This window comes from Podarcis melisellensis (assembly GCF_964234715.1).
Source record: "Podarcis melisellensis genome assembly, chromosome: 2".
Taxonomy (NCBI): Eukaryota; Metazoa; Chordata; class Lepidosauria; order Squamata; family Lacertidae; genus Podarcis; species Podarcis melisellensis.
This window is the reverse complement of record NC_138529.1, coordinates 21,977,195-22,000,931: the sequence shown is the minus strand read 5'-3', so window position 1 is coordinate 22,000,931 and position 23,737 is coordinate 21,977,195. Positions and strand designations below refer to the sequence as shown.

Sequence of the window (23,737 nt, the reverse complement as noted above, 5' to 3'; positions counted from 1 at the left end):
TTAAGGTTAACACTGAAGTATAATCTTGTTACATTTCTTTATAAAAGAAAATATTACAACATACTTATACACCTGGAAGGGTAAGAAGATCAGAGATAGACAATGCAAAAATATTTGCTGGACAAATGAGGGCAAACTGGGATAAATCAAAGGCCATTTCCATTACACAGGCAATACGATTTTATTGTGTTTTTCCATCAATTGCAGCAAAAAAGTGTTATAAACCAAATGAATAATCAAAGGAACTTAATTCTCAACAATTCTTCAAGAGAGATTATGTTCTAAATTTCACCTGGAGGGAAAAGATGAAAAAACCAAATATACAGTGGGATAAAGTCTTTTTCTATAACCAATTCAATGCCTCCCTAAAGCATTAAGGCGACTGAAGCACCTTACTGCAAGTTATGTATCATCTCCTCTTTGGCAATGAGATGTGTAGTTTTATTAACTAGAGCCATCAGTGAATTGAGCTTGTGAGACCAGTCATTGAGCAAGTTATTTGGGTCCTTGGGTCTCTGAAAGTTGATAATTCCTGCCAGCCTATCTACTTTTGCAAAGATGGTCTTATTCACCACTAAGTTGGACAAAAATTCTTCAGATTCCTGTAAAGCAAACAAACAGCACTGAATTAGGTGATAAATTTTTAAAAATTGCTTTGAGTGACGTTCTATTGTCTCTTAGGGGAATTCTTCAAGAGAAAAGGGAGGATATAAATATCAAACAAACAAACAAACAAACAAACAAACACATGACAAAGATATCCAGACTTTGATTTTGTTCCTCCGAAATGAATATATTTCAACTTCATTTGTTTGGCTATCTTGTTCTTATGTCAAACAGTTCTTTGAAAATTGTGTCTCCAGCAATGCAACTATATAGAGTATTCTCAAACCAGGAGGTAGCAAAGAGGAAAAGTACTATTGCATGTGAAGGAAATATTGTGTGACACAGGCCAAAGTTATATTTGATAACAGTGTTCAGAAAGGTTAGCTGCTTAAGAGTGGAATTGAGATCATGTAATGTCTTTTGCAACAAATGTTGAAGAGCAGGTTCAACAAAAAAAAATCAAACAAAAATGGTTCCCAAATATCCCCTCCACCCCCGAGACCACTTGAAAATTGCTGAGAGTCTTGACAGACCACTTCAAGAGTTTTCTGCCTGTCGGAGCAACTGCAAAGTGCTGTGCTAGATGCTGTATGATTTTTAATTGTATTTTTAAAATGCTCCTTATATTCTATTTTACTGTATTTGCTCCAAGCGCTCTTCACAGGCACATCGTGGACCACCTGAATGAAACCTGCAGGCAGCAGTTTTGGAAACAAGGGGGTGATACAAAAGCCCTCAGCAATTCTGAGAATCACTTACATCAATTGATAAATCCAGAAGCTGTGCCATTCTCTTCATGGTGATTCTGGTGTAATATTTTGCCATTATTCTAATATTCTAAAAGAAAAGAAGAATAGAAGGTGATCAGAAAGTAGCAGTTGAAATACAAAAAAGTAATATGTTGTAATGAAATCAAGGACTTATGTAGCACAAGCCAAGCAATTATGTAGTTTTGGTATTTGAGGTAGTGTGTAAGACACTCTCAGATTACACATGCACACAGCTAATCAGAAGGGACTATAAAATAACATAAACATACCTTAATCCCCAGTGGATGCAAGTTTTCTAAAATCTTTCATACACATATACAGTAGTACCTTGGAAGTCGAATGGAATCTGTTCCGGAAGTTGGTTCGACGTCCAAAACTTTAAAAAACCAAAGCGTGGCTTCCAATTGGCTGCAGGAACCTCCTGCAGCCAACCGGAAGCTGCGGAATCCCCATTGGACGTTCGGCTTCCAAAAGAACGTTCGATATTATATTGTTATACCCTACACACACACACACACACGTCTTACACTTTGCTAGAATGTGTTAACTACATCCTGACTTGAGCAGTACCTCACGACAGTCTTTTTTTAAAAAATAAATCATTTTATAAATAGGATGATGATTGTCAGAAATAGTATTCTAGTCCTAACTTTTTGCTAGAAAGCAGATTTAACTTACATGCTCCACAACTCTGTTTTTTAAATCTTTCCATCGCTTTTCACCTTCCTCTGTGTAGCCAAACACATCTGTTGCAGGACTTTCTAGAGAACCTTCCCTTAATTCTTTTCCATATTCCTCAACCAGGGTAGTCCAACGCATCAATTCCATAGTGGTAAATAATTTTAAAAGATCTCTGTTGGGGGGGGGGGAGAATGAAAAAGCCTCAGTAAATTGTTGGTTGACAAAGTTGTTCTGCTTCACCTTAACATAGTAGGTTTGCCTTTAAGATTTCTGCCAGCATTAAGAACGTATTTAATACAGCAGTTTATTATTATTATTATTATTATTATTAATATATTAGAAAACTAATTCAGAGAAGTGCACTGACACAGTATACAGAAATGTATGTCCACGTTCACTGCAGAATGTACTTCAAGGATGCCAGTTCTGATTAGGTTTGTTATAAATAATATGTGAAAGTTTGTGAATGTAAATCCCTACTTGTATGTGTAATAGCAGGGTACAATCACCTGAGCCATTTTACAAATTGTCAGTTGGGGGGAACAACCTGTGGCCTCCAGATCAGCCAGAATGGCTAATGGTCAGGGATGATGGGAGTTGCCATAGTAGTCATAGGTTCTCCACCCTACCTTAAATAAACATCTTGACTAGCTGGCTTTCACAACATTTCAAATGTCACACCGAATTCTACGGGGATAGTTTCTCAGTATATTAGCATGCCAACAGGAAAGCTACATACTTGTACTTAGGAATGTCTTCTAGTTTTTTATCAGTGCTTATTCTGTGTACCAGGTCAGACTGTTCATTGTCATAAGGTGACAGGATAACATAGAGAACAACACTCTTCAGTGCCTGTTTAAAAGAAGATAGAAAGAAACTTGGTTTTGTAGTTGAACAAGAGGCAGCAATGCAAGCAAGCAAGCAAACACACAAAGCTGAAATCACCAGCTTGATCAGAAGACAACCTATGAATCTAACTTTCTGTAATTTATGGAGGGCTATAGCCAATGGCTATGCAAAGAGAAAGTAAGAGAATGATTGGCTGCATGAGCTAACACCTGCCTTCGCAACCACTGGATACAACCCAAGGTACTAAAATTGACTCCACCTTATGAGATCACACAAGCAGGGAGCTGCAAGATGTTACATCAAATCCAATCTCGTGTTGCAAGCAGGAATCTTATTTGGAACCAGCATTTTAAAATTATTATACATCCCTTGCTCTTTAGGGACATCCTAGATTTTTTTTTTTAAATGGAAGTAATGATTCATGTAAGAAAAGTAACATGCAAACAATAAAAAGGCAGCCTGGGATTTAAACGAATTCCTTCCTTTGGAAAGCTGTAATGTAAGTTAGCAGGCATTAATTCAGCCCCCACCCACAATCTGAAATAGGACTATACTGTTTGCTTGATCTGCACACTTGAATTGGATGACAGAGATTTTCCAAATATTACCAAAGCAAGGAAGATAATTCAGGTGATGCTGGTTTCTTGACACTAGTGCAAAAGTGGGAGCAGACTACAAGGAGTTCTTGCCTCCTTAGCAGCTTACTACATCTCAAATGTATGACAATCAGGCCCATTTCAGATGCTTACTGAGTAGACACTGCAATGGATAATGGAATGCTGAGAGATCCTGCCCTCTCATTAAATTATGCAGGCAAGGAAAACAGATATTGTGTTAGGTTCATGATGCATGGGTTAAGGCTGGGATTGGCTAATTGCCTGCTTCTTCTGAAGTTGCAATATCAGCCTGTGAACTGTCGGAACGTAAGTCTTCATATGTTTTCTATATAGTCTGAATGGGATCTACTCCACTGGCACAGCTTTACCTATAATGTAGTCAACAGAAAATAATGTTATGGCTGTGACCAATTGATTTGTTTTGGGGGGAGGGGGGTTTCTCACAAAGAAAGCTAAGCCACATGAAGAAATTCAAGAAAGTGAAATCTTGAGCACAGTGCAGAGCAGCCCTGTCCAAAACAATAGCAAATGATAAAAAAAGAATGTTCCTTTACGTGATATTTTTTGCAGACAATTGAACAGGTTACAGTGTATTTGCTACTTTCTCTTTCTGTCTTTTTTTACCTGCTGCCACTTTTCACCTTCAGCCTGGATGCAAGGAGTATCGTAAATGGCTCTGTAGTGCTTACAAATGGAAAGGTAGGAACCTTCATGTTGATCCAGTTGAATCATTAAATTGTAGTATTTCAGTTTTAATTTCTGAAATGTAACACAGTGTCAGGTTAAACACAGAAATGGTTGTAAAATTTCCCCAATGTGACAGAGAAATCCATTTAAAACATGCCCATAACATCCCCTAAACCAGCTTAGTATAAGTCGTCCACCACCAGACTTACTTCTGTGTTTTCTTCCTGGAAAAATTTGGTGTTAATTTTTTTGCTAATAATTTGAGTTCGGATATAGTCTTTCACAGCCAAACAAAGTCTCATCTGCTCCAAGATGAACTCCACACGTTCCTTCTTCTCCATTGATCCATAGGTTTCCACCTAAAATTCAGAATGTATTAATACTTTATAGACCGATATGCAAAACTAAAACTTGCAAGGTACAATTATCCATCAAAGCTGTCTTGCAACTAAATCATAAGTGTACAGAAAGATGGCTTTTGTAGACATACAAATACAGTTTACATGCCAGCATTTATGCTTCAGTTACTATACTTTAAATTTTTTAACTTCAGGTACTGCTCTTCTTAGAAAAAATTGAAATTTAAAAATTTGGGCTGGATTCAACTGAACTGTTGTGCTAGAGAAGAAGCCAGTTCAACAGAACTTCTCCCCCACCAAGCTCCATGGGAGGGCTGGGAGAACCCACAGAACAGTGTACGGTGGTGTAATACTAATAAGTCTTCTTCTTCTTCTTCTTCTTCCAAGCCCATCTGGCCGGGTAGAAGGGAGAAATGCTTGCACTGACAGAGTGATCACCTTACCACAACACAGAATTCCACTCCCTGATTTGTATTTATTGTTGATCTGCAGATAACTTGTTTTGCATACACTATTTGCTGTACATATTTCCATAACCAGACTTCTATTAATTTGTTTTCATCAGACATTTTTCCAAGACTTGACATCAACCTTTAGGAATCTAAAGATTTTTTACCAGGCCTATTATACCAACAGCTCACAAGAAAAATACACCACTGCCCCATAGTATTCAAGTGATTTAATTTTTATACTGCTTAATATATTAAAAATTAAGCAATGTGCAGAAAACTGAAGCAAAAGACAACTGAAAATATTACAAAAAAGTTACATTAATGCAAAGTTGCTATTAATATAATTCATTTTCCTTCTGACATACCCTCCGGGTTCTCACCCAGGGTTCAAATAAACTCTCAGAACGAGAAGAATTCCTGGAAACAGCAGACATCACCCTAGTCTCTCACTCAAGTCTTGCTTTTTATGGGCAGCGCAAGTTGTACTGTAGCTTTTAAAATACAACTGGATAATAAAGTCACCTGACACCATTGCAGTCAATAGCTGAAGGGTGAAAGCTTTTTCAAACTGTTTAAGTGCGTTCGAAAACAAAAGCAATTGCTTCTGGGTTTGCGGTGTTCGGCTTCCAAATTGATTGGCTTCCGAGATGCTCGAAAACCGAGGTTCCACTGTATTAACGATTCGTTATCTGTTTAAATACAGTCTGCATAATTCATATAGAGAACCTTTATTGGTTCTGGTTCTTGACAGAAATCAGTTTAGCACATCAGCCCAGAAAATGAGGTTATAAGAATATTATTAGAAAGCTGGCAATCTTCACAGTGACAGCACCTAAGCTTTGCAAAGATTTCTACAAAGTGTGCAAAACAGTCCTGACTGAATTTTCCCATTTTTCAGTCTTGCCGCAGCGTTCGTGTACACACACTCAAGCTCCATCCCAAACCTTTCTAAATAGTCCCACCCACCCCACTAGAATGCAGTGAGGAATGGAAGATGTCAGGAAAGCCCCATTGTGTGGATCCAGCCTAACATATAAATGCACTGCTGTAAAACATATTCAAAATACAAAGTTACCAAAAGCTCCTGGTTTGCTCACTTTTTCCATTTCTACTACAGTGACAATTGAAGCAAGATTTTTTTTTAAAGTGTATTTTAAAAAGGGTTAAAGTTGCAGTACTTCAAACAATGTCATGTATTTGAGCATATATGCTCCTTCACCTGAAGTTCTTGCAGAATTGAAGCAGCTTCTTTCACATCACCACTCTGCTCTTTTATTGTTGCAAGAGTATTGGTCAGCCGAGCCCTTTCGATTTCAACATAGATCTAAAAAATAAGCAGAAAGCATTTAACTTTATGCGGTATGTTTGGCCCACACAAACACTGCATGATTTGCCTCATCATCACAAACTATGGGGCGGGGGGAAGCTGGTGATGGCGCTGCTTGCAGCCATAGGAATGGGCCTTTCTTTATGGGCCAGCAGAGAAGGGTCCCAACTCCCATTCCACCACAGCAATGGGCTCCCGGTGATGGACTCTTACAAGCCACAGCACTACTGCTACCAAACCAAGGGCTGCACTCTCAGTCAATAATCAGGCCAGCCCCCTCTTGACTTCCCCATGTAGGGCTCAGCATCCCAGGATTTGTCAGAACACAATTAGGAAAAATTAATGCCCAAGGCCAGGCTTCCTCAACCTTGGCCCTCCAGATGTTTTTGGCCTACAACTCCCATGATCCCTAGCTAGCAGGACCAGTGGTCAGGGATGATGGGAATTGTAGTCTCAAAACATCTGGAGAGCCGAGGTTGAGGAAGCCTGCTCAGGGCTAACAGGGAAGACCTTAGATAATCTTTTTCGTTGATTTCTTTGGGCACTCCAAATATGACCCAGAGAGGTACAACTCATAGGGTGAGATCCAACATCACACAAGTGGACTTTTGCTTGTGTAACAGGATTTCTCCTTCTTCTCTTCCCTCTGCAGTCCACACCAACAATCGGCTCTGGAGATTCAACAGGAGCTGCTGTCTTAAGATTCAAGAGTGTACACAAGGGAGTCTTGAAATAAGTGCACGGTTCTTTAAAAGGAGAAATACTTACCTTTCCTTCCGTAACCATACGCAGTGTATCAATTAAACGCAGTTTGATTGGCAGATCTGTGATCTCTTCAACGTAAGTACAGCACTGCTGGACCATTTTAGCAACAGCCTAATACAAATAATGAGAAAACTTGTAATCCTATGCCAACATAGCCCATTTATCCGAACACTATCTTCTATGCTGTTTCATACCTGTCAAAATGGAAAAACTTTGCAATTAAAAATGGTTAGCCACATTTGCCGTGAAAAGGGAGTTACCACTAACACTTTGCTTCTATACTTAGATATAAACCACAATGAGCAGACAGCTCTCATGCAGGATTCGGCTCAAATGCTTCCTCCCATTTTCTCACTTTAGCGGCTTTGCTTTAAAGGTGCTAAAACGGATATTTAGTCTAAAATACATTTTATGCAAAACAACAGAACTTGCCTATATCCTATAGTGACTTTCACTAGAAGAACTACTTGTTTATTTCTCAGTGACCAAAGCTTGAGCTCACAATACAGTTAACATAGGCCTTTACATTATATACTAGCATGGTATGTGGCTTTGGTAAATTATAAAAGATGCAAACTTCCCCTCCTGTGAACAAAGGCCTTCTGATAGACCACTATTTCCATTTGTTTGTGTCACACTATATCAGACTTTCGTTGAAGGTGCCAAATGTCATTGGGGCAAATTATTTTTCGAAAACGTTTTTATTTTATAAAAATAGAAAAAATAGTAAGTTTCCACCAAATTAGGATTTTGGTTTCTTGTATTTTTCCAATACCCAAAGCACAATTTCTTCCTAGAGTTAGTGTTACTACTGTGGACCTGATTGAAGAGTGGAACTTGGTTGTCTGTATCACACATGCACATGATGTATCAGATGATTATCCTTCCTTCGTCATCATCTCCCCCAATTAATGTAGCATCTTTTCTCTAAGATGGTTCATGATAAACAATGCTTTACAATGCTTTTTTAAAAAAATAATAATATTTATTAACAGTTTAAAAACTATAAAAGAAAAAAAATCAGCAAAACAATACAACACCATACAAAAAAAAGACACTACGTAACACTAACACAAAACATTAAATTAACAGAACAAAACAAACACAATTTAGAACACATCCAATAATTTCAATATCTTAACTTTCATTCTCTTGTTTCCACGACCTCCTCACACCTCCCTTTTTGTCTTCCACTTCAATTAACTGTTTCAGCAATTCCTTTCCATCTTCCTCTGTTTTCTGTCCTGCAATTTATCTTAACTTATTCTAACCTTATTTTTTTCCTTTAATACATTAAAAATCTATTTGTACTTAATTCCTAATAACATTTCTGCTAAAGCCATATAACTTCATTCCAACATTTTTCTAACATTCATTAATTTTACAGTATTTCTGTAAATAATCTTTAAATTTTTTCCAATGCTTTACAATACTACCCCATCTACTTTTCCATGCTGATGGTTCATTGCTGTCTTGCATATAGTGCTAAATCGTAATGTAGAACTGCCATAACATGTTATACCCGTAACATTAAACATATACTTTTAAAAGTAGAGTATTCCGTGTACACAGTACAACACATATCTAATCTAGTCTTCAAAAACTTTGATGGGGGAAATTTCATTACTGCCCTTAGGCACTCTACTTCAAAGTCTAAATGTTCACAGAGCAATGATGTTTTACTTTATGGATATTTTAAAATTTTTAAATTGAACCCATGCAGGCTATTCCCACCCAGGGCTGCAGGTAAAAGTCCTACATGCTGGTCTTTACATCCAGAACTACCTTCAACATCTTTCATTAAAAATTTGTGCCTCAAGGTGAAATAATTCCTTTTCCTCCTCTCTCTTTGCTGCGCTCTCCCTCTTGAAATGTCTCCAATCTGTCGACGATCACCGAAGCAAGCAAAGAAACAGAACAGGCCAGAACATTTTTATAATGTGTGGTGGGACTTTTATAATTTATACCAATACAGCTAACCTCCAGGACTCTTTGGTGCTACCAGTGTGAGAAATATGTGCCTCTTTATGTTTCTACTAACAAATGTTGTCTCATATCTTCTGATTTTGTTGAAAAGTTAAGAGAATAGCCCCCTTTGTCATTTCTGATATTTTTGCATTTGTTTTGTATGTTTATAAAATAAATTTAAATAGGAAAAGGAAAAAAGCTCAAATATTCTACCTGCCAGCCAACCAACCAAGTGAGCATGCCTGGATGGTATTGAACACTTTGAGCCACGGAAGGAAATATTGTATGTCTTTTGTACACTATCATTTATTTTAATCCATGTTCCAGCAAATAGATGGTCAAAGCAAACTAACATCTATATGAACAGCCATCATTCATTAGAACAAATTAATTTTTTTAAAAAACCTTTCATTTTTCAAGAAGTTATATAGCTGAGAAAATAGAGGTTTTACTTCTGGATACAAGAAGTATCAAAAATAAGCAGCAAGTCTTCCCAATGAAGGAGGGGGACTAAACAAAAGGAAGCATAGCATGCTCTTGCCACAACTGTTGTATGAACAAAGTAATCAAGTTTACACCATCAAGTAACATATAATGTGTACGTTACAAATTTAGGACATCTTCATAAAGCAACCAGGGTTGGAGGGCCTGCAGGACTACAATATTTTTGGGGGTGGGCCCTTGGCCACAGGGGGAAGAAGAGAAACTCCCACTGAGCAAGCAGGCTGGCATTATTGGATATTGCCCTAACATATATTCACTCCAAACCTATGCCTTATAAAGCATTTCTGAAAAGCCCAAAGCTCTTTTATTGTCTACATTCAGAATATGCATGCATTATTAGGCTACTTTGAAAGCTCATTGCCAACTTCACTCTATAAACCACAGCACAATTAAGATGTTCTATTGACAGTTGCCAGGATATTAGTGACAACTAGTATTATCAAGAACAGCAGAGGAAGCCTCCAGTGCACTTGCCACTGGAATAGTGAACTATTAAAAAACCACCAGCGGCACAGACACAACTCCCTTTTTCAAAATGACAACAGGCTGCAACTTTGTGATATGCAGCACCAGTGTCATGGATGGCAGCAACTGCTGCACACAAACCCTCTGCCCACTACTCTTCTCCTGTAGCTCTCATTAGGAGGCAGTAGGTACAAAGACACTATGCAGGAAGACTAGGTGCCTCCTGTTGTTGGCTTTAAGGAACAATGATTGATTACCAAACTGAAGAGATAATATACGGACGCAAGGTTTTCAGCACCCCACACCTCTTAAGGCTTAACACAATCTTACCTGCTTTAACTGACTTCTCCTCTTCGACAGAATAATAATATTTTCATTAAGAGCATCCCAGTCTTTAGCATCATAACACATTTTCACTACAGCAACCAGAATACGAGATGTGGATATCATATCAGAAGCCTAAAACACACAAGTATATAATTAAGCACAGACGTTTCTACAGTGTAAACACAAAGAAATATTCCTAGCACTTCCAAATGGAGTAGCGCTAACAAAAAAAGTCACTAGCTATTAATGGAAATTTGTCCTCAACCCCGTAAGACAAGTTGAGGCCCACAAGTAAGAGAGCAATCTAGATTACATAAAGCCAAGGCTAAGGATGAATTCACTGTTCTACTACTCACATCAAGTAAACCTACCAAAGAGGAATAGTACCAGTGTGCAAAAAGAACAAGGAACATCTCCCTTTTTTTCTTCCCACCCACTTATTCATTCTTCCACAAGAGCGACTAGCAGTATTTGAACATGGGGCTCATATCTAATGCAGCAGCTTCACTGGCACAAGTGACTTCACTGCATACAAAGGAACTTCCTTTCCTGTCCGCTCCAGCCCCCCAAATCAGCTGTGGAGCAGATCTGGGGGGTACATGCGAACAAAAGGGTATGAAAGTTCTGTTGTGACAGTGCAGCCTCTCTGGTGCAACACTAGGCACAACACATGGTCCTGTAGGCTGTAGTAACAAAGGAAAACTTTTTTGCACCCTCTTGTTTCTGCAATCATAGTTATTAGAATGAATAAAAATCCCCACCATTCATATGCATGCATTGAAAGTCTGGGAAAAGATTCACCATTTTAACCCTTGCGAGAGAGCCAAGTACAATAGGATGGCTAAAAGTAATTAAGGGGTGACAAATTCATGCTAGATCATGGGTAGGCAAACTAAGGCCCGGGGGCTGGATCCGGGAATCAATGTGTTTTTACATGAGTGGAATGTGTCCTTTTATTTAAAATGCATCTCTGGGTTATTTGTGGGGAATAGGAATTTGTTCATCCCCCCCCCCCAAAAATATAGTCCAGCCCCCCACAAGGTCTGAGGGAAAAGTGGACCAGCCTCCTGCTGAAAAAGTTTGCTGACCCCTGTGCTAGATGATATATTCCATAATAGGGAGCTTTTAAAATGACCTTTTAAAAAGCAATGTTATTCAGTATGCTATACTTACAGTTCGAGTCTGTTTTTCCAAGGAAAGCAAAGTCTCAATTGCTTCTTGAAGCCTTCCATCCTAAAATACAAGAAAAAAGTACTAAAAATGTACCACATATCCAACATGACATTTAACAAAGCTGAGGTTTTTTTTGTTATTTTTTTATTGCTATTTCATATTTTACTTTGCATTCTCTTGCTGCAGCTACCTTAAACACAATTTGGTAAAAGCTGCAAAACATAAGAAATAAATAATTTGTCCTAGCTCTGGTTCTGTGCTTTGATATTTTACACACACACATTTTTATGATTGTTAAGTTTTAAAAGAACTTAATTGGGAACTTTTAGCTCTCCCCAGCCACAAAGCTGAGTTAAAATAAGTCTTCCTTATTGTACAGGTTTTGAAGGTAACAGGGCCCAATCATGGCCAAATGAGTCACGGCCATCAGTTAATTGTGATCACTTCCCACTACAAACTAGAGGATTTAAATACATTGCAAAATATTGTTTTGTTGATTTCAACTGGAATTAGACTACAATTCTAACCTCACTTACCCAGGAGTAAGCCCCACTGAATTCAACAGGACTTCAGAATAGGACTGCAGTTAGTCATAACTAGACCAATCTTTCTTAAGAGACTTCCAGAAGTTATAAAAGGCTACTGAAGCCAAGTCTTCAGCCATCATTTATCTGGGTAAGTGTTATCAAAAGCTCTTTTGTGATGTATGTACGGTATTCATATACAGTGGTACCTCAGGTTACAGACGCTTCAGGTTACAGACTCTGCTAACCCAGAAATAGTACTTTGGGTTAAGAACTTTGCTTCAGGATGAGAACAGAAATCACACGGTGGCCCCATTAGCTAAAGTGGAACCTCAGGTTAAGAACAGTTTCAGGTTAAAAATGGACCTCCAGAATGAATTAAGTTCTTAACCCGAGGTACCACTGTACACAAGAGGAAATTTATGGACATAACTGTTGCTGTGCAACCCTTTTTGCCAGGTGCAAATTGGATCCCTGACTTTTTGAAAAGCAGTGAACATACTCCCAATTTGCCTGGAATTAGCTAGTTTTCTAACTTGGTAGCCTTGTTATAAGAGAGCCGTGTCACTGCCTATCCTGTTCCCTGTGTTTAGTAAAAATTATGGTAAGCAAATGAAGCTCTACAGTTACTCAGTTGAATCCTGAAGCAACAATCAGTTCCTTCATTCCCACTAGGGTGGCAGAAGGGTAACCTGGCCTTTAACCACCTCAGAGGACCAGCAGCAACAAATTTATCACAGCCCAAGAACAAGTCCAGCTACAATTACTACTTGCCCTGTTTGCTGGGAGAAGACAGCAGACTAACAGTATCCCAACCAAGAAAAAGAGCAGTGGTGAATAACAACAACAATAATAATTTTATTGTTTATACGCCGCCCATCTGGCTGGGTTTCCCCAGCCACTCTGGGTGGCTTCCAGCAAAATATAAAAAGAATCCCAGTGAAGTAGTGGCAATACTTCGGAGAATAAATGACAGGAGCATCATCAGAAAAATAAGTTCTGAATTAGCTATTTTCACTTTAGAAATTAAAGCTACTATATTGCTTCTTGTACTATTGTCATAAAATGATTAGAAAATACAATTAACTCTCCCACAGAAATAAAAGGTGCATTCATTCCTCCTTTGGTATCTCCTGTAACTATAGTCAATGCAGATTTGCAACAAAACTAAAGGACCATTCTAAACAGTGCAGCACACACCATGGAGTTATGTACCTTCAACAAATGGTTCAGAATCATCTTTATTTGCATCAGCCACTAGCCAAAGCAATATGGTTTAAAAGTAGCCACAACTCTTAGGAAGGACACTAAAGAGTGACTTTGCATTGATTATGTCTCTCAGGATAACCATAGGCCAGGCATGGCCAAACTTGGTTCTCCAGCTGTTTTGGGACTACAACTCCCATCATCCCTAGCTAACAGGTCCAGTGGTCAGGGATGATGGGAAATGTAGTCCCAAAACAGCTGGAGGGCCAAGTTTGGCCATGCCTGATGTAGACCTAATATTGGTAACATGCACTGCTAGATGCAGCTTTGACCATGGCTGAAAGCAAGATAAAGCAACCCAAAGTACACTAGCGGCTTTATCAAATGCAGCAAATATTTGCAACAGTGCACATGTCAACTCGAGACCTGCATCCTTATTCCGATCATCACCTAACTATAGTCGCAAGCTCTCTCTTCGCCTATTTCCATTCTTCCAAGGTACTCGGGTCCAACATTTTAATTTTGGGCACAAGAGGCTGTCCCGCTGACACAAAGCTATCGTGACCAGCACAGCCCCTTAAATGAATATTGGGAAGTCTCCCTTGTACAGAATGGGGGTGGGGTGCGAAATGGAGCTGCTTCATCCCGGTTTTGAACTGCAAACGTCTCTCGGATTGTGGGGCGAGGAAGCCACTTTCTGCGGCCGCCCCCTTCGCCACCTAAACATGTACAGCGGTACCTCGGGTTAAGTACTTAATTCGTTCCGGAGGTCCGTTCTTAACCTGATGCACCAGTTTAGCTAATTGGGCCTCCCGCTGTCGCACGATTTCTGTTCTTATCCTGAAGCAAAGTTCTTAAACTGAGGTAATATTTCTGGGTTAGTGAAGTCTGTAACCTGAAGCGTATGAAACCCGAGGTACCACTGTATGTCCCTTTCGCAAAAGGAGCCTCCCGTGTGGCCTGAGCAGGGGAGGAAACTGGGCCCGTGACGATACAGACCTTCGTAGCCATCGGGCCATCCTCGGGGGCGCCGCGGCTTCGCCCAACGCCGGCGACCCCCTTTCCCGAGCGCCCTCCCTCCCGCGCCGCCGTCCTCCCTTGGCCGGACGGCGGCGACCTTCCCCACAGGGCCCAGCAGCCGCCGGCTCTGAGCGACGCGGCCTAGGCCGTCCGCGCCATGACTCAGCCTCTCCTCGGCCCCGTCCCTCACCCGGGCCATCTGCTCGCACTCGGGCAAGCGCTGGTCCACGGTGGCGCTGTAGTCCACCTCCATTTTCACAATGCGGCCATCAGCCCGCTCCGCGTCGCCGTCCGCCATGCTGGGCCCGCGTCCGGCTCCGAGTCTCCCACAGCTTCTTCACAGGCAAAAACCGCTCACTAGGTCTCCCTCAGAGAGAGACACAGACACTGACTCACCGGAACCGGAAACCCTTAGACGCATAGGCGCTTACAAAGACAGCTATCCCCGGAGGACCCCTCCCTTTCCCCGACCGCTTCCCCGCTCCGCTCTGAGAAAAGAGCAGCAGCAGCAGCAGGGACTGCGGTAGACGCCTAAAGCGGGCTCGGCGGTTCTTCCCGCTTCGAGTGATGGGGTCCTTCTTCAGGGCGAGAGGCGGAGGCCGAGAAGCCGGAGATGAAAGCTGAGGCGTTTGAAAATGCCCCATGGGACACTTTTTTATTTTTAACACCAGTAAACTGACATCAGCTGAGACACAAGCTGCTGCTAATAATGATAATAATAATAGTAGTAATAATAATAATAATAATAGTAATTAATTTATTAAAACCAGTAGGTATATTGGGATTATTATTATTATTAGACCCAGGTACTTTTGATGGACAAAGGTTTCCTCATGTTTTTAATGTTCTGTTGAGGGCCGCCCAGAGCGACTGTGAAACCCAGCCAGATGGGTGAGGTATAAATAATAAATTATTATTGTTATTATTATTATTATTATTATTATTATTATTATTATTATTATTACAAATAGAAAATTGTCAATGGCAAGCGGTTGGAAATTTGAGGAGACCGCTCACTACCATGCCATCTTCCAGAGAGGCTTCATTGTGCAACCTACACGCTGTAAAAAACCCCACAATGAAAGCGCCCTGGGTTCAGGAAGGATGTTGGCCATTCTAAAGTCTCGTCAGACGGGCTACTTGGAAGGAAAAGGTTAGGCCTGCTTCTGTTATTATTGAAGGCCTTGCTCGTTTTCACAAATGAGGGTGCTGAGAAATGCCCTGTTCTGTTCTGGATATGGACACTCGCCGCCCCCAGAGTGCCCCACTGAAACGAATTGATTATTATTTTTATTTGAGTCGTTAGATTTACAGTATATATAATTGAGGATGCGGCTCGGTGAGGCACTTTGATTTCAGGGGGTCTGTGAGGAAAATCCCAACATTTGCCATATACTCCAAAAAGCCTCACACTCGTCTCGGCGACACATCACCTATTGCGAGTGCAAGCAATTCCCATGGGTAGGACTGGGAAAGGCCCTTGTCTGAATTGTTCTTAATCATGGTTGACGATACTGAGGTAGACAGACTCTGTAAGGCTACTTCCTAGGTTCCTAATCAGCGGCATAACCAGTGTTGTTGTTTTTTGCATGCCTAGACAGGTACAGGAGGGTCCAATGGCTAGGAACATGCTGTCCCGCTTGTACTATGCTGCTGCGCATGATAGTCCTTGGTTCAGTAACGAAGAGACGAAAAGACGTTGGAGCACGAGAAGTTTCACACAGTGGTGTAGGTAAGGTACACCACACAGTTTTCATACATACCAATTACAATCCATTTGCACTTCCCCTCCTGCTGGATTGCATGTGTGAAAGGCAGAAATGCAGTTTGAAAAGCTCTCATGTGAGATTTCTGGGGTTCCAGGCTTGTTTACCCAGGGTCTGTGTTTCCTTTTGAGAATGAGACATAGAGGAGACTGTGGTGTCTTTGTGATATATGGTTTATTTACACATATATACAACCTGAGCCTATGATGGAGGGGTTCACAGCATTAACTCCTCTAAGAGGGTCTTGCTTTTCCCGTAGATGCAACTATTAAAACAGAATCACAGAACTGTAGAGTTGGGAGGACCCTGAGGGTCATCTAGTCCAACCCCCTAAGCCATTCCTCTCCCTAGATTGCTGACTTTAACAGCCTGCAACCCCCCTCTCCTCCGCATCCAGCCCACTTTAAACCTCTAAACCCTGCCTTTTGTTCTTCTAACTAACTCTGAGCTGAAGGAAGGAGAGCCCCCTCCCATTTGTTGTCTGGCACATGGTCCCTTCTCATTTAGCTTTCCTACTGGCCCATTACCTTCCTTTTATCTTCCAAATGGTCAATCACCCCAGGCAATTTCGTGATCAAGAAACAGGCATGGCTTAACATTTGCCTTGATTAAATTCTAACCCCTACTGGACCCAGAAATTTGGGGGAATCTGGTACCCACAAACCCCTAACAATATGTTAAAACTGAGTTTGCTAGATTTGACAAAAAGGGAAGTTACTGCTTAAGAATATCTTACTCCTATTTATAGTTTATGATTATTTTAATACTGATACTATCTTGTACACACACACACACTCTCTCTTAATGCCTTGCTAGCCTAATCCTGTTTACAGTCATACCTCTTGTTAGGTTTGCTTCATGATGCGTTTTTGCAGACGCGCAAAATGACATCACGCACATGCGCAGAAGCAGTAAATCGCGACCCGTGTGTGTGCAGACCCGGGTTGTGTTCCTTTCAGGTTGCGAAAGGGACTTTCTCCCAAGTGTGTGTGTGTGTGTGTGTGTGTGTAGGTAGTGTTTCAGCCTTATTTATCCAATCATAGTAGTTAAATGATAAAACTGAGTGGATTTGTAAGCTACTTTAGTGCTTGTTTGTGAGAACATTTCCCTGTCTTTTTTGTTGCTTTCCTTTCTTCAGGGAAGTAGGAGTGTTCTTGTAGTTAAAAACATATTACAGTGGCAACTCCTTTAAAAGGAGGGGGCAAAACTGCCTGTTAGAATATCCAAGATTCTAACCACATTCCTGTGCCTTGTTTTTTGTTTTTTTCCCCCAGCTTTGAAAAAAATGTTCAAGTCTTTGGCTTTCTATTTCTTTGCCAAAAAACATACGTTAAATTTATGTGGTGGTTCTGCTTTGCAATTTCTTGACATTAGTGTAATCTACTGATTTTCTTTACAAACTTCAAGGTTAAGTTTGATGACAGTTCTATTTCACTTTACTACTCTGTTGCCCATAGTAACATAAACCTGTATAACCTGACCAGTAAAGTCCTTGTAAGGTTAAGATACTGATCTATGCAGAGATAAGCGTAAGCCTATTAATTTCTGTATGGGCTCAGAGTGTAACTCTGCTTCATTCTTCACTGCCTGTGCCAGAGTAGATATAAATCAATGACTTGAAATAATAATACATCAGATATTTTTATTTAAATTGGATAATTAATTGCTAATAATTTACTGCTGCATTTATAGTTGATATATACAGTATATTTTAAATACTGAGACAATTTGGCTATTTGTGTTATTTTTCTTTTTAATTATGTGAGTTTATTGTTACTATTAATAATTTATTTATTACTCACCCTTCACCATAAGATCCCAGGAGAGGTTACAGCATTAAAACACAATATAAAACAATTTTAAACCACTTCCAACCATAAAAATAAGGTGAGTCCTAAACACATACACCTCAAGTGTATGAATTTACTGGCAGATGATGCGTATTTGTTTTTCAGTTTCGAAACTGCTGTGAGAACCTTGTATGGATAGCAAAATGTAAGATTTTAAAATAAATCTTTAGTTGCAAACTTTGTTGGTCTCTAAGGTACTACTGGACAATTTTTGATTTTTTAATTTATTTCGACTGCGTCAGACCAACATGGCTACCTATCTGAATATAGAAGCTTTAATTGTTAGCGCGATCGCTTAGTGTGCATGCTTGTTCAGAAAATAAAAGATAACTGAAACTTTATTTTAATCTTTATGGACTCTTTCCTGATGACCTTGAGGCTGTTACTCCTATATCTGCAAAGTTGTGCATAAAAAATAGAGTTAAAGAGTGAGACCTTTCGGTAACCAGATATTAATTGCCGAACTGCCATTTTTGCCATTTTATTCTGTTAAATCTGATTGTGGTCTTCCTATTTTGTCACATTTTCTGTTGGCACAAAGAGGAATGCATTTATTGTTGAAATTTCAAGCTATGCTCATAGCATATTTAGTGAAATACCTTGTAAATCATTGTTTTTGTATTTGTGGCCAGGCAGAGGAAGGATATTGTTCCTTATGTATTATTTTGTTCCATTTATAATTTCCTTCGTAAAGGTTTTTGAAAGAAATTCTTGAGACAATTTTATGTTGTTTTTAACAGCAGGGAGAAAATCGGTTACTTATTTGTTGATATATTAAAAATGAGGTTTCCGTAAAATACTAAAATAGATTAATATTACCTTAACTTTCTAAGCATCTGGGTGAGTTTTTCTAAGCAAGAATGTTTTTAGTAGGCACCCAAAAGAGTACAATGAAGGCGTCTGCTTAATCTCAATAGGCAGAGAGTTCTAAAAGGCAGGTGCTATCACACTAAATAATCAAGTGCTTACAAATATGGAAAGGGTACAGTGTAGAAGTGCAAATTCCGCCAATCACAGCAATTACTTTAATTTAAGTCCAGCCCAAGATACTTTGCTGTCTGAGGCAAAGGACAAGATGTCCTCAACTGGACTGGCAGTTGAATCTTAACTTCAACACTGTCAATAAGATAACATTCTCCGGTGCACCTGCAGGCAGCAGGCCAAAGATTGCATTTTGGCTCCTTGACTGTTGAACTGTCGAGTGTCACAAGACACTGTTCTATCCCCAGTGCTCTTTAACATCTTTATGAAGCCAGTGATGATGATCATTAGAACAGGCATAGGCAAACTTGGACTTCCAGATGTTTTGGGACTACAACTCCCATCATCCCTGACCACTGGTCCTGTTAGCTAGGGATGATGGGAGTTGTAGTCCCCCCCAAAAAATATGTAGGGCCAAGTTTGCTATGCCTGCATTAGGAAATTTGTTGCACAGTGTTTCCAGCATGTTGATGCTCACAGCTCGTGTTTCTGTGAAATGCCTGGATCAAGTGTGGCTGTACATGTGTGGAACCAGTACCAGGAAATAGTAATGGCCTGGATGAGGGCCAATACACTGAAGCTGAATCCTGACAAAATGGAAGCCCTATGAATGGGTAGTTCCTGAGTTTGGGATCTTGGTCGGTTACCTGTTCTGCAGAGAGTTGTACTTCCCCTGAAGGTTTAGGTACATAGCCTGGGGATGCTCCTCCATCCATTATTATCACTGGAGAGCTAAGTGGGTAGGAGTGCCCTTATCCACATTCAGCTGGTGCGTGACCTACGAACTTCCCTGGAATGGGATAACCGAGCTGTAGTGGTTTATGCCACGGTAACCTCAAGATAATCGCATCACTAAATATGGATCTACCCTTAGAATTAGTCTGAAAGCTGCAACTGGTACAAAATGTGACTGCTGGGCTGCTTTGTGGAGCAGCCTAACAGCAACATGTGATAGCCTTGTTCAAGTAATCGGCACTGCCACTGTGCTATCGGTTGAAGCTGAAGTTACGGTATTTGCACACAAAGCCCTGTATGGCACGGGACTTGGTTATTGGGGAGACCTATATGCCCCTGCCGGGACGCGGGTGGCGCTGCGGGTTAAACCACAGAGCCTAGGACTTGCTGATCAGAAGGTCGGCGGTTGAAATCCCCGTGACGGGGTGAGCTCCCGTTGCTCAGTCCCTGCTCCTGCTGACCTAGCAGTTCGAAAGGACGTCAAAGTGCAAGTAGATAATTAGGTACAGTGGTACCTCAGGTTAAGTACTTAATTTGTTCCGGAGGTCTGTTCTTAACCTGAAACTGTTCTTAACCTGAAGCACGACTTTAGCTAATGGGGCCTCCCGCTGCTGCAGTGCCGCCGGAGCCCGATTTCTGTTCTTATCCTGATGCAAAGTTCTTAACCTGAAGCACTGTTTCTGGGTTAGCGGAGTGTGTAACCTGAAGCGTATGTAACCTGAAGCATATGTAACCCGAGGTATCACTGTACCGCTCCGGCAAGAAGGTAAACGGTGTTTCCGTGTGCTGTTCTGGTTTGCCAGAAGCGGCTTAGTCATGCTGGCCACATGACCCGGAAGCTGTACGCCGGCTCCTTCGGCCAATAAAGCGAGATGAGCGCCGCAACCCCAGAGTCGGGCACGACTGGACCTAATGGTCAGGGGTCCCTTTACCTTTTATATGCCCCTGCCTGAGCACCGCAGCCTGCTGGGGAATTGGTGGTGGAGATGCTAAGTGGGGTAGTTGGCATCTCCTTGCCCCCAAGCCTTGGGTTGGGTAATCCCTAAAGGTAAAGGTACCCCTGCCCGTAAGGGCCAGTCTTGACAGACTCTGGGGTTGTGCGCCCATCTCACTTAAGAGGCCAGGGGCCAGCGCTGTCCGGAGACACTTCCGGGTCACGTGGCCAGCGTGACATCGCTGCTCTGGCGAGCCAGAGCCGCACACGGAAACGCCGTTTACCTTCCCGCTGGTAAGCGGTCCCTGTTTATCTACTTGCACCCGGAGGTGCTTTCGAACTGCTAGGTTGGCAGGCGCTGGGACCAAGCAGCGGGAGCGCGCCCCGCCGCAGGGATTCGAACCGCCGACCTTTCGATCGGCAAGTCCTAGGCGCTGAGGCTTTAACCCACAGCGCCACCTGCGTCCCCTGGGTAATCCCTACCCTTTATCAAATATGCACCAAATTTGTACATCTTTTAGTGAAAGCTATCTTGCCCAGGCCTTGCCAGACAGAGGTTGGATTGTATTTCGCCTCCATACAGTGTTTACTCAGCTATGCATTTGTAACTGTATTTTGCATTTGAATCTGGATCTTATTGTGGTTTGTGTATTTGATGACTTTGTGTAAGATACTTAGCTATTTCAGTTTGAAGCAGCATATATAAATAAATAAGGGAATGTTTTAGGGTTGGTGTTGCAGGCCTATGGGACACATTGCTTTGATCTCCAACAAAGGGGAGTGGCTGGGGGGATGCAAGAGAAATGGCTGAGAGTCTGCCACTGCGGTTGGTGCTACTTTGGAGCATTTGCCGACTGGGACAATTGCTTCACCCCTTAATTATAGACCCTCCCTGTTTAAATTGGCATTTTCAGTGATGATTTTGAATAGCTTTGATTTTTATCAGCTCACCCCAGACTTTCCCTATGGGTTCATCTTCCACAATCTCTCTTACCATTCACCTCTTTCATCTGCCTAAACATAATCTCTTCTGCTTTTGTATTTAGAGGGTGAGGAGTATTTAGCACTTGTAATCACAGCATATGACAGATGCTACTATAGCCTTGACACCTTACATCATTTCAGTGGGTCAGCATCTTAATACATTAGTCATAACACAGCAGGAGCGCTTAGACTTCTTAACATATAAATGATCAAGTTCTGCTTCTGTGCAGCCTATGAGTGTAGTATTAAAATGTTTTCCAAGAACAGAAATAGAAGCTCTATGAAGCAGTTATATATATATATATATCACACTGATCCGGTTATTATCCGCACCATTGGATTAAGAAAAGGAAGATGGAACAAACAGTTTTGAGAGAACCTGGTTCCTTCTTGTTAATTACATGAAGCATAAGCCTAATCTGAACCTATTTAAAACTTTTTCACTGCTGGTATAAATTTGAAATAACTGGAGTAAGTTTGGAATGATAACTGGAGTAAGTGAAAGGTCTGCATGTTGTGCTACTAATTATAAAAATGTAAATTGTGTATATATGTGTATTTATGCATTATATGAAAATAAAAATTGAACTAGACAATTTAATTATAAGATTCAGATCTTACAGGAAGAGGGCCTTCTCGGTAGTGGCGCCCACCCTGTGTAATACCCTCCCACCAGATGTCAAAGGAAAAAACAACTACCAGACTTTTAGAAGACATCTAAAGGCAGCCCTGTTTAGGGAAGCTTTTAATATCTGAAGGACTATTGTATTTTAATATTTTGTTGGAAGCCGCCCAGAGTGGCTGGGGAAACCTAGCCATATGGGTGGGGTATAAATAAATTATTATTATTATTAGTGTTAATACATTGTAATAAGTGCAAATCCTTCCTTATGTAAAATCATTTTTCTTAGAAGGACGTAAGATGAGCTTGCTATGTCGGGCCACTGGCCCACGTAGCCCAGCTTCCTCTTCTCACAGTGGCCAACCAGATGTTTATGGGAAGCCAAAAAGCAGGACCTGAGCGCAACAGCACTCTGCCCACTTGTGATTCCCAGCAGCTGGGCATTCAGGGGCATACTGCTTCCAGTAGTGGAGGTAGAACATAGCCACCCTGTCTCATCACAAAAGAGAGCTGTGATGTCATGGTCTTCTGTCCCTCTGATGTTATACCACCACTGTACTGAGTAAGCTATTTTCATGTGTATTTCAAAAGCACAAACTGGTACTAAGAGACTGAGCCAATGCTATGTTGCATGGAGCATGGTGTGGGTGTTGGAGCTATTGTTTGATTTTGGGAGCAGACCTACCCTTATCGTCCTTCAGCAATGAAGGAACTCATTCAAGTAATTCAATAGGATTTTTCAGCAGGGAAGGGCTTTGGAATTTCAGCAGTGCCCTGTGCAAGACCCAAATTTGGCATACACCCTGCCTCTTGCTTTCCGTTATGCTCAATATACTATGTCATAGTTGCAACGCCCTGCTGTACCCCATAGGCTCAGCGTCCACTGTGGCAGAGCCAGTCGCGCTGCCCCGAATCTGCCTCTGTCTTCTTGGTTCTTGCATCCCACCCTACAGCCTGCAGAGCTCCACATTCTGATGCAGTTTTATCTGGAAACTGAGCAGAGGGGGCAGGTTTCCCCTTGCTTTCAATATGCAAAGTTTGTGAGTGTTAACCAAGCCCTGTTTACTTCATGTAAGACACTATGATAGTAGCTGCAATGCAAGCTTTTGCTTGCACCACAGGCGCATGTAGAGCAGGAAGCCCATTCAGTAAAAAATGTGAGAATATGGTCAAACATAGTAATTTGAGAGTAACCTTTATTCTTATCTTATCTTATATTTATTTACGGCTATAAGCCCATAAACCTTTATTCTATTTTTTGTGGTTCAATGGCCAAATCTATAGCTGCATTAAAAGTCAACATAATCTAAAATTATAATATACTGCAGCCATAAAAGAACCTGACTTCTAAATATAGCTATTTCCTCTGGGTAACAGTAGAACAGGCATTTTTTTTGTGGGCCTTCTAGCTGAGTGTGCATTGGAGTGCAGAAGAGCAAAGCGAGAGTTGAAGTAGCTTATATTACCACTAGATGGCAGTGTTTGTCTCTGGACTAAGGCTTACAGATCCTAAGGTTGCATATAGGCAAATCTGAATTTCAAATTTTGTTTGATATTTGTAAGGA

At 40.9% G+C, this 23,737-nt stretch overlaps 2 protein-coding genes across 2 annotated transcripts in view; one reads left to right on the top strand and one right to left on the bottom strand.

Moving 5' to 3' along the window:
- Positions 1-156: 156 nt before the first annotated feature.
- PSMD12 (proteasome 26S subunit, non-ATPase 12) lies at positions 157-14,711 on the bottom strand. Its single transcript, XM_081899790.1, has 11 exons — positions 14,491-14,711; positions 11,551-11,610; positions 10,381-10,509; positions 7,117-7,224; positions 6,241-6,345; positions 4,420-4,569; positions 4,148-4,282; positions 2,797-2,909; positions 2,055-2,229; positions 1,366-1,443; positions 157-602 (listed from the first exon to the last, which is right to left on the bottom strand). Exons 1-11 carry the CDS (start codon positions 14,596-14,598, stop codon positions 393-395), a joined length of 1,371 nt encoding a protein of 456 aa, XP_081755916.1. The 5' UTR covers positions 14,599-14,711; the 3' UTR covers positions 157-392.
- Positions 14,712-22,764: 8,053 nt separating this feature from the next.
- PITPNC1 (phosphatidylinositol transfer protein cytoplasmic 1) overlaps positions 22,765-23,737 on the top strand; it is a 127,291-nt gene continuing 126,318 nt past the window's right edge. Inside the window, exon 1 of the mRNA XM_081899884.1 lies at positions 22,765-22,893. The gene's annotated coding sequence lies outside the window, so the exon portion shown is untranslated. The remainder of the gene's footprint in view (positions 22,894-23,737) is intronic.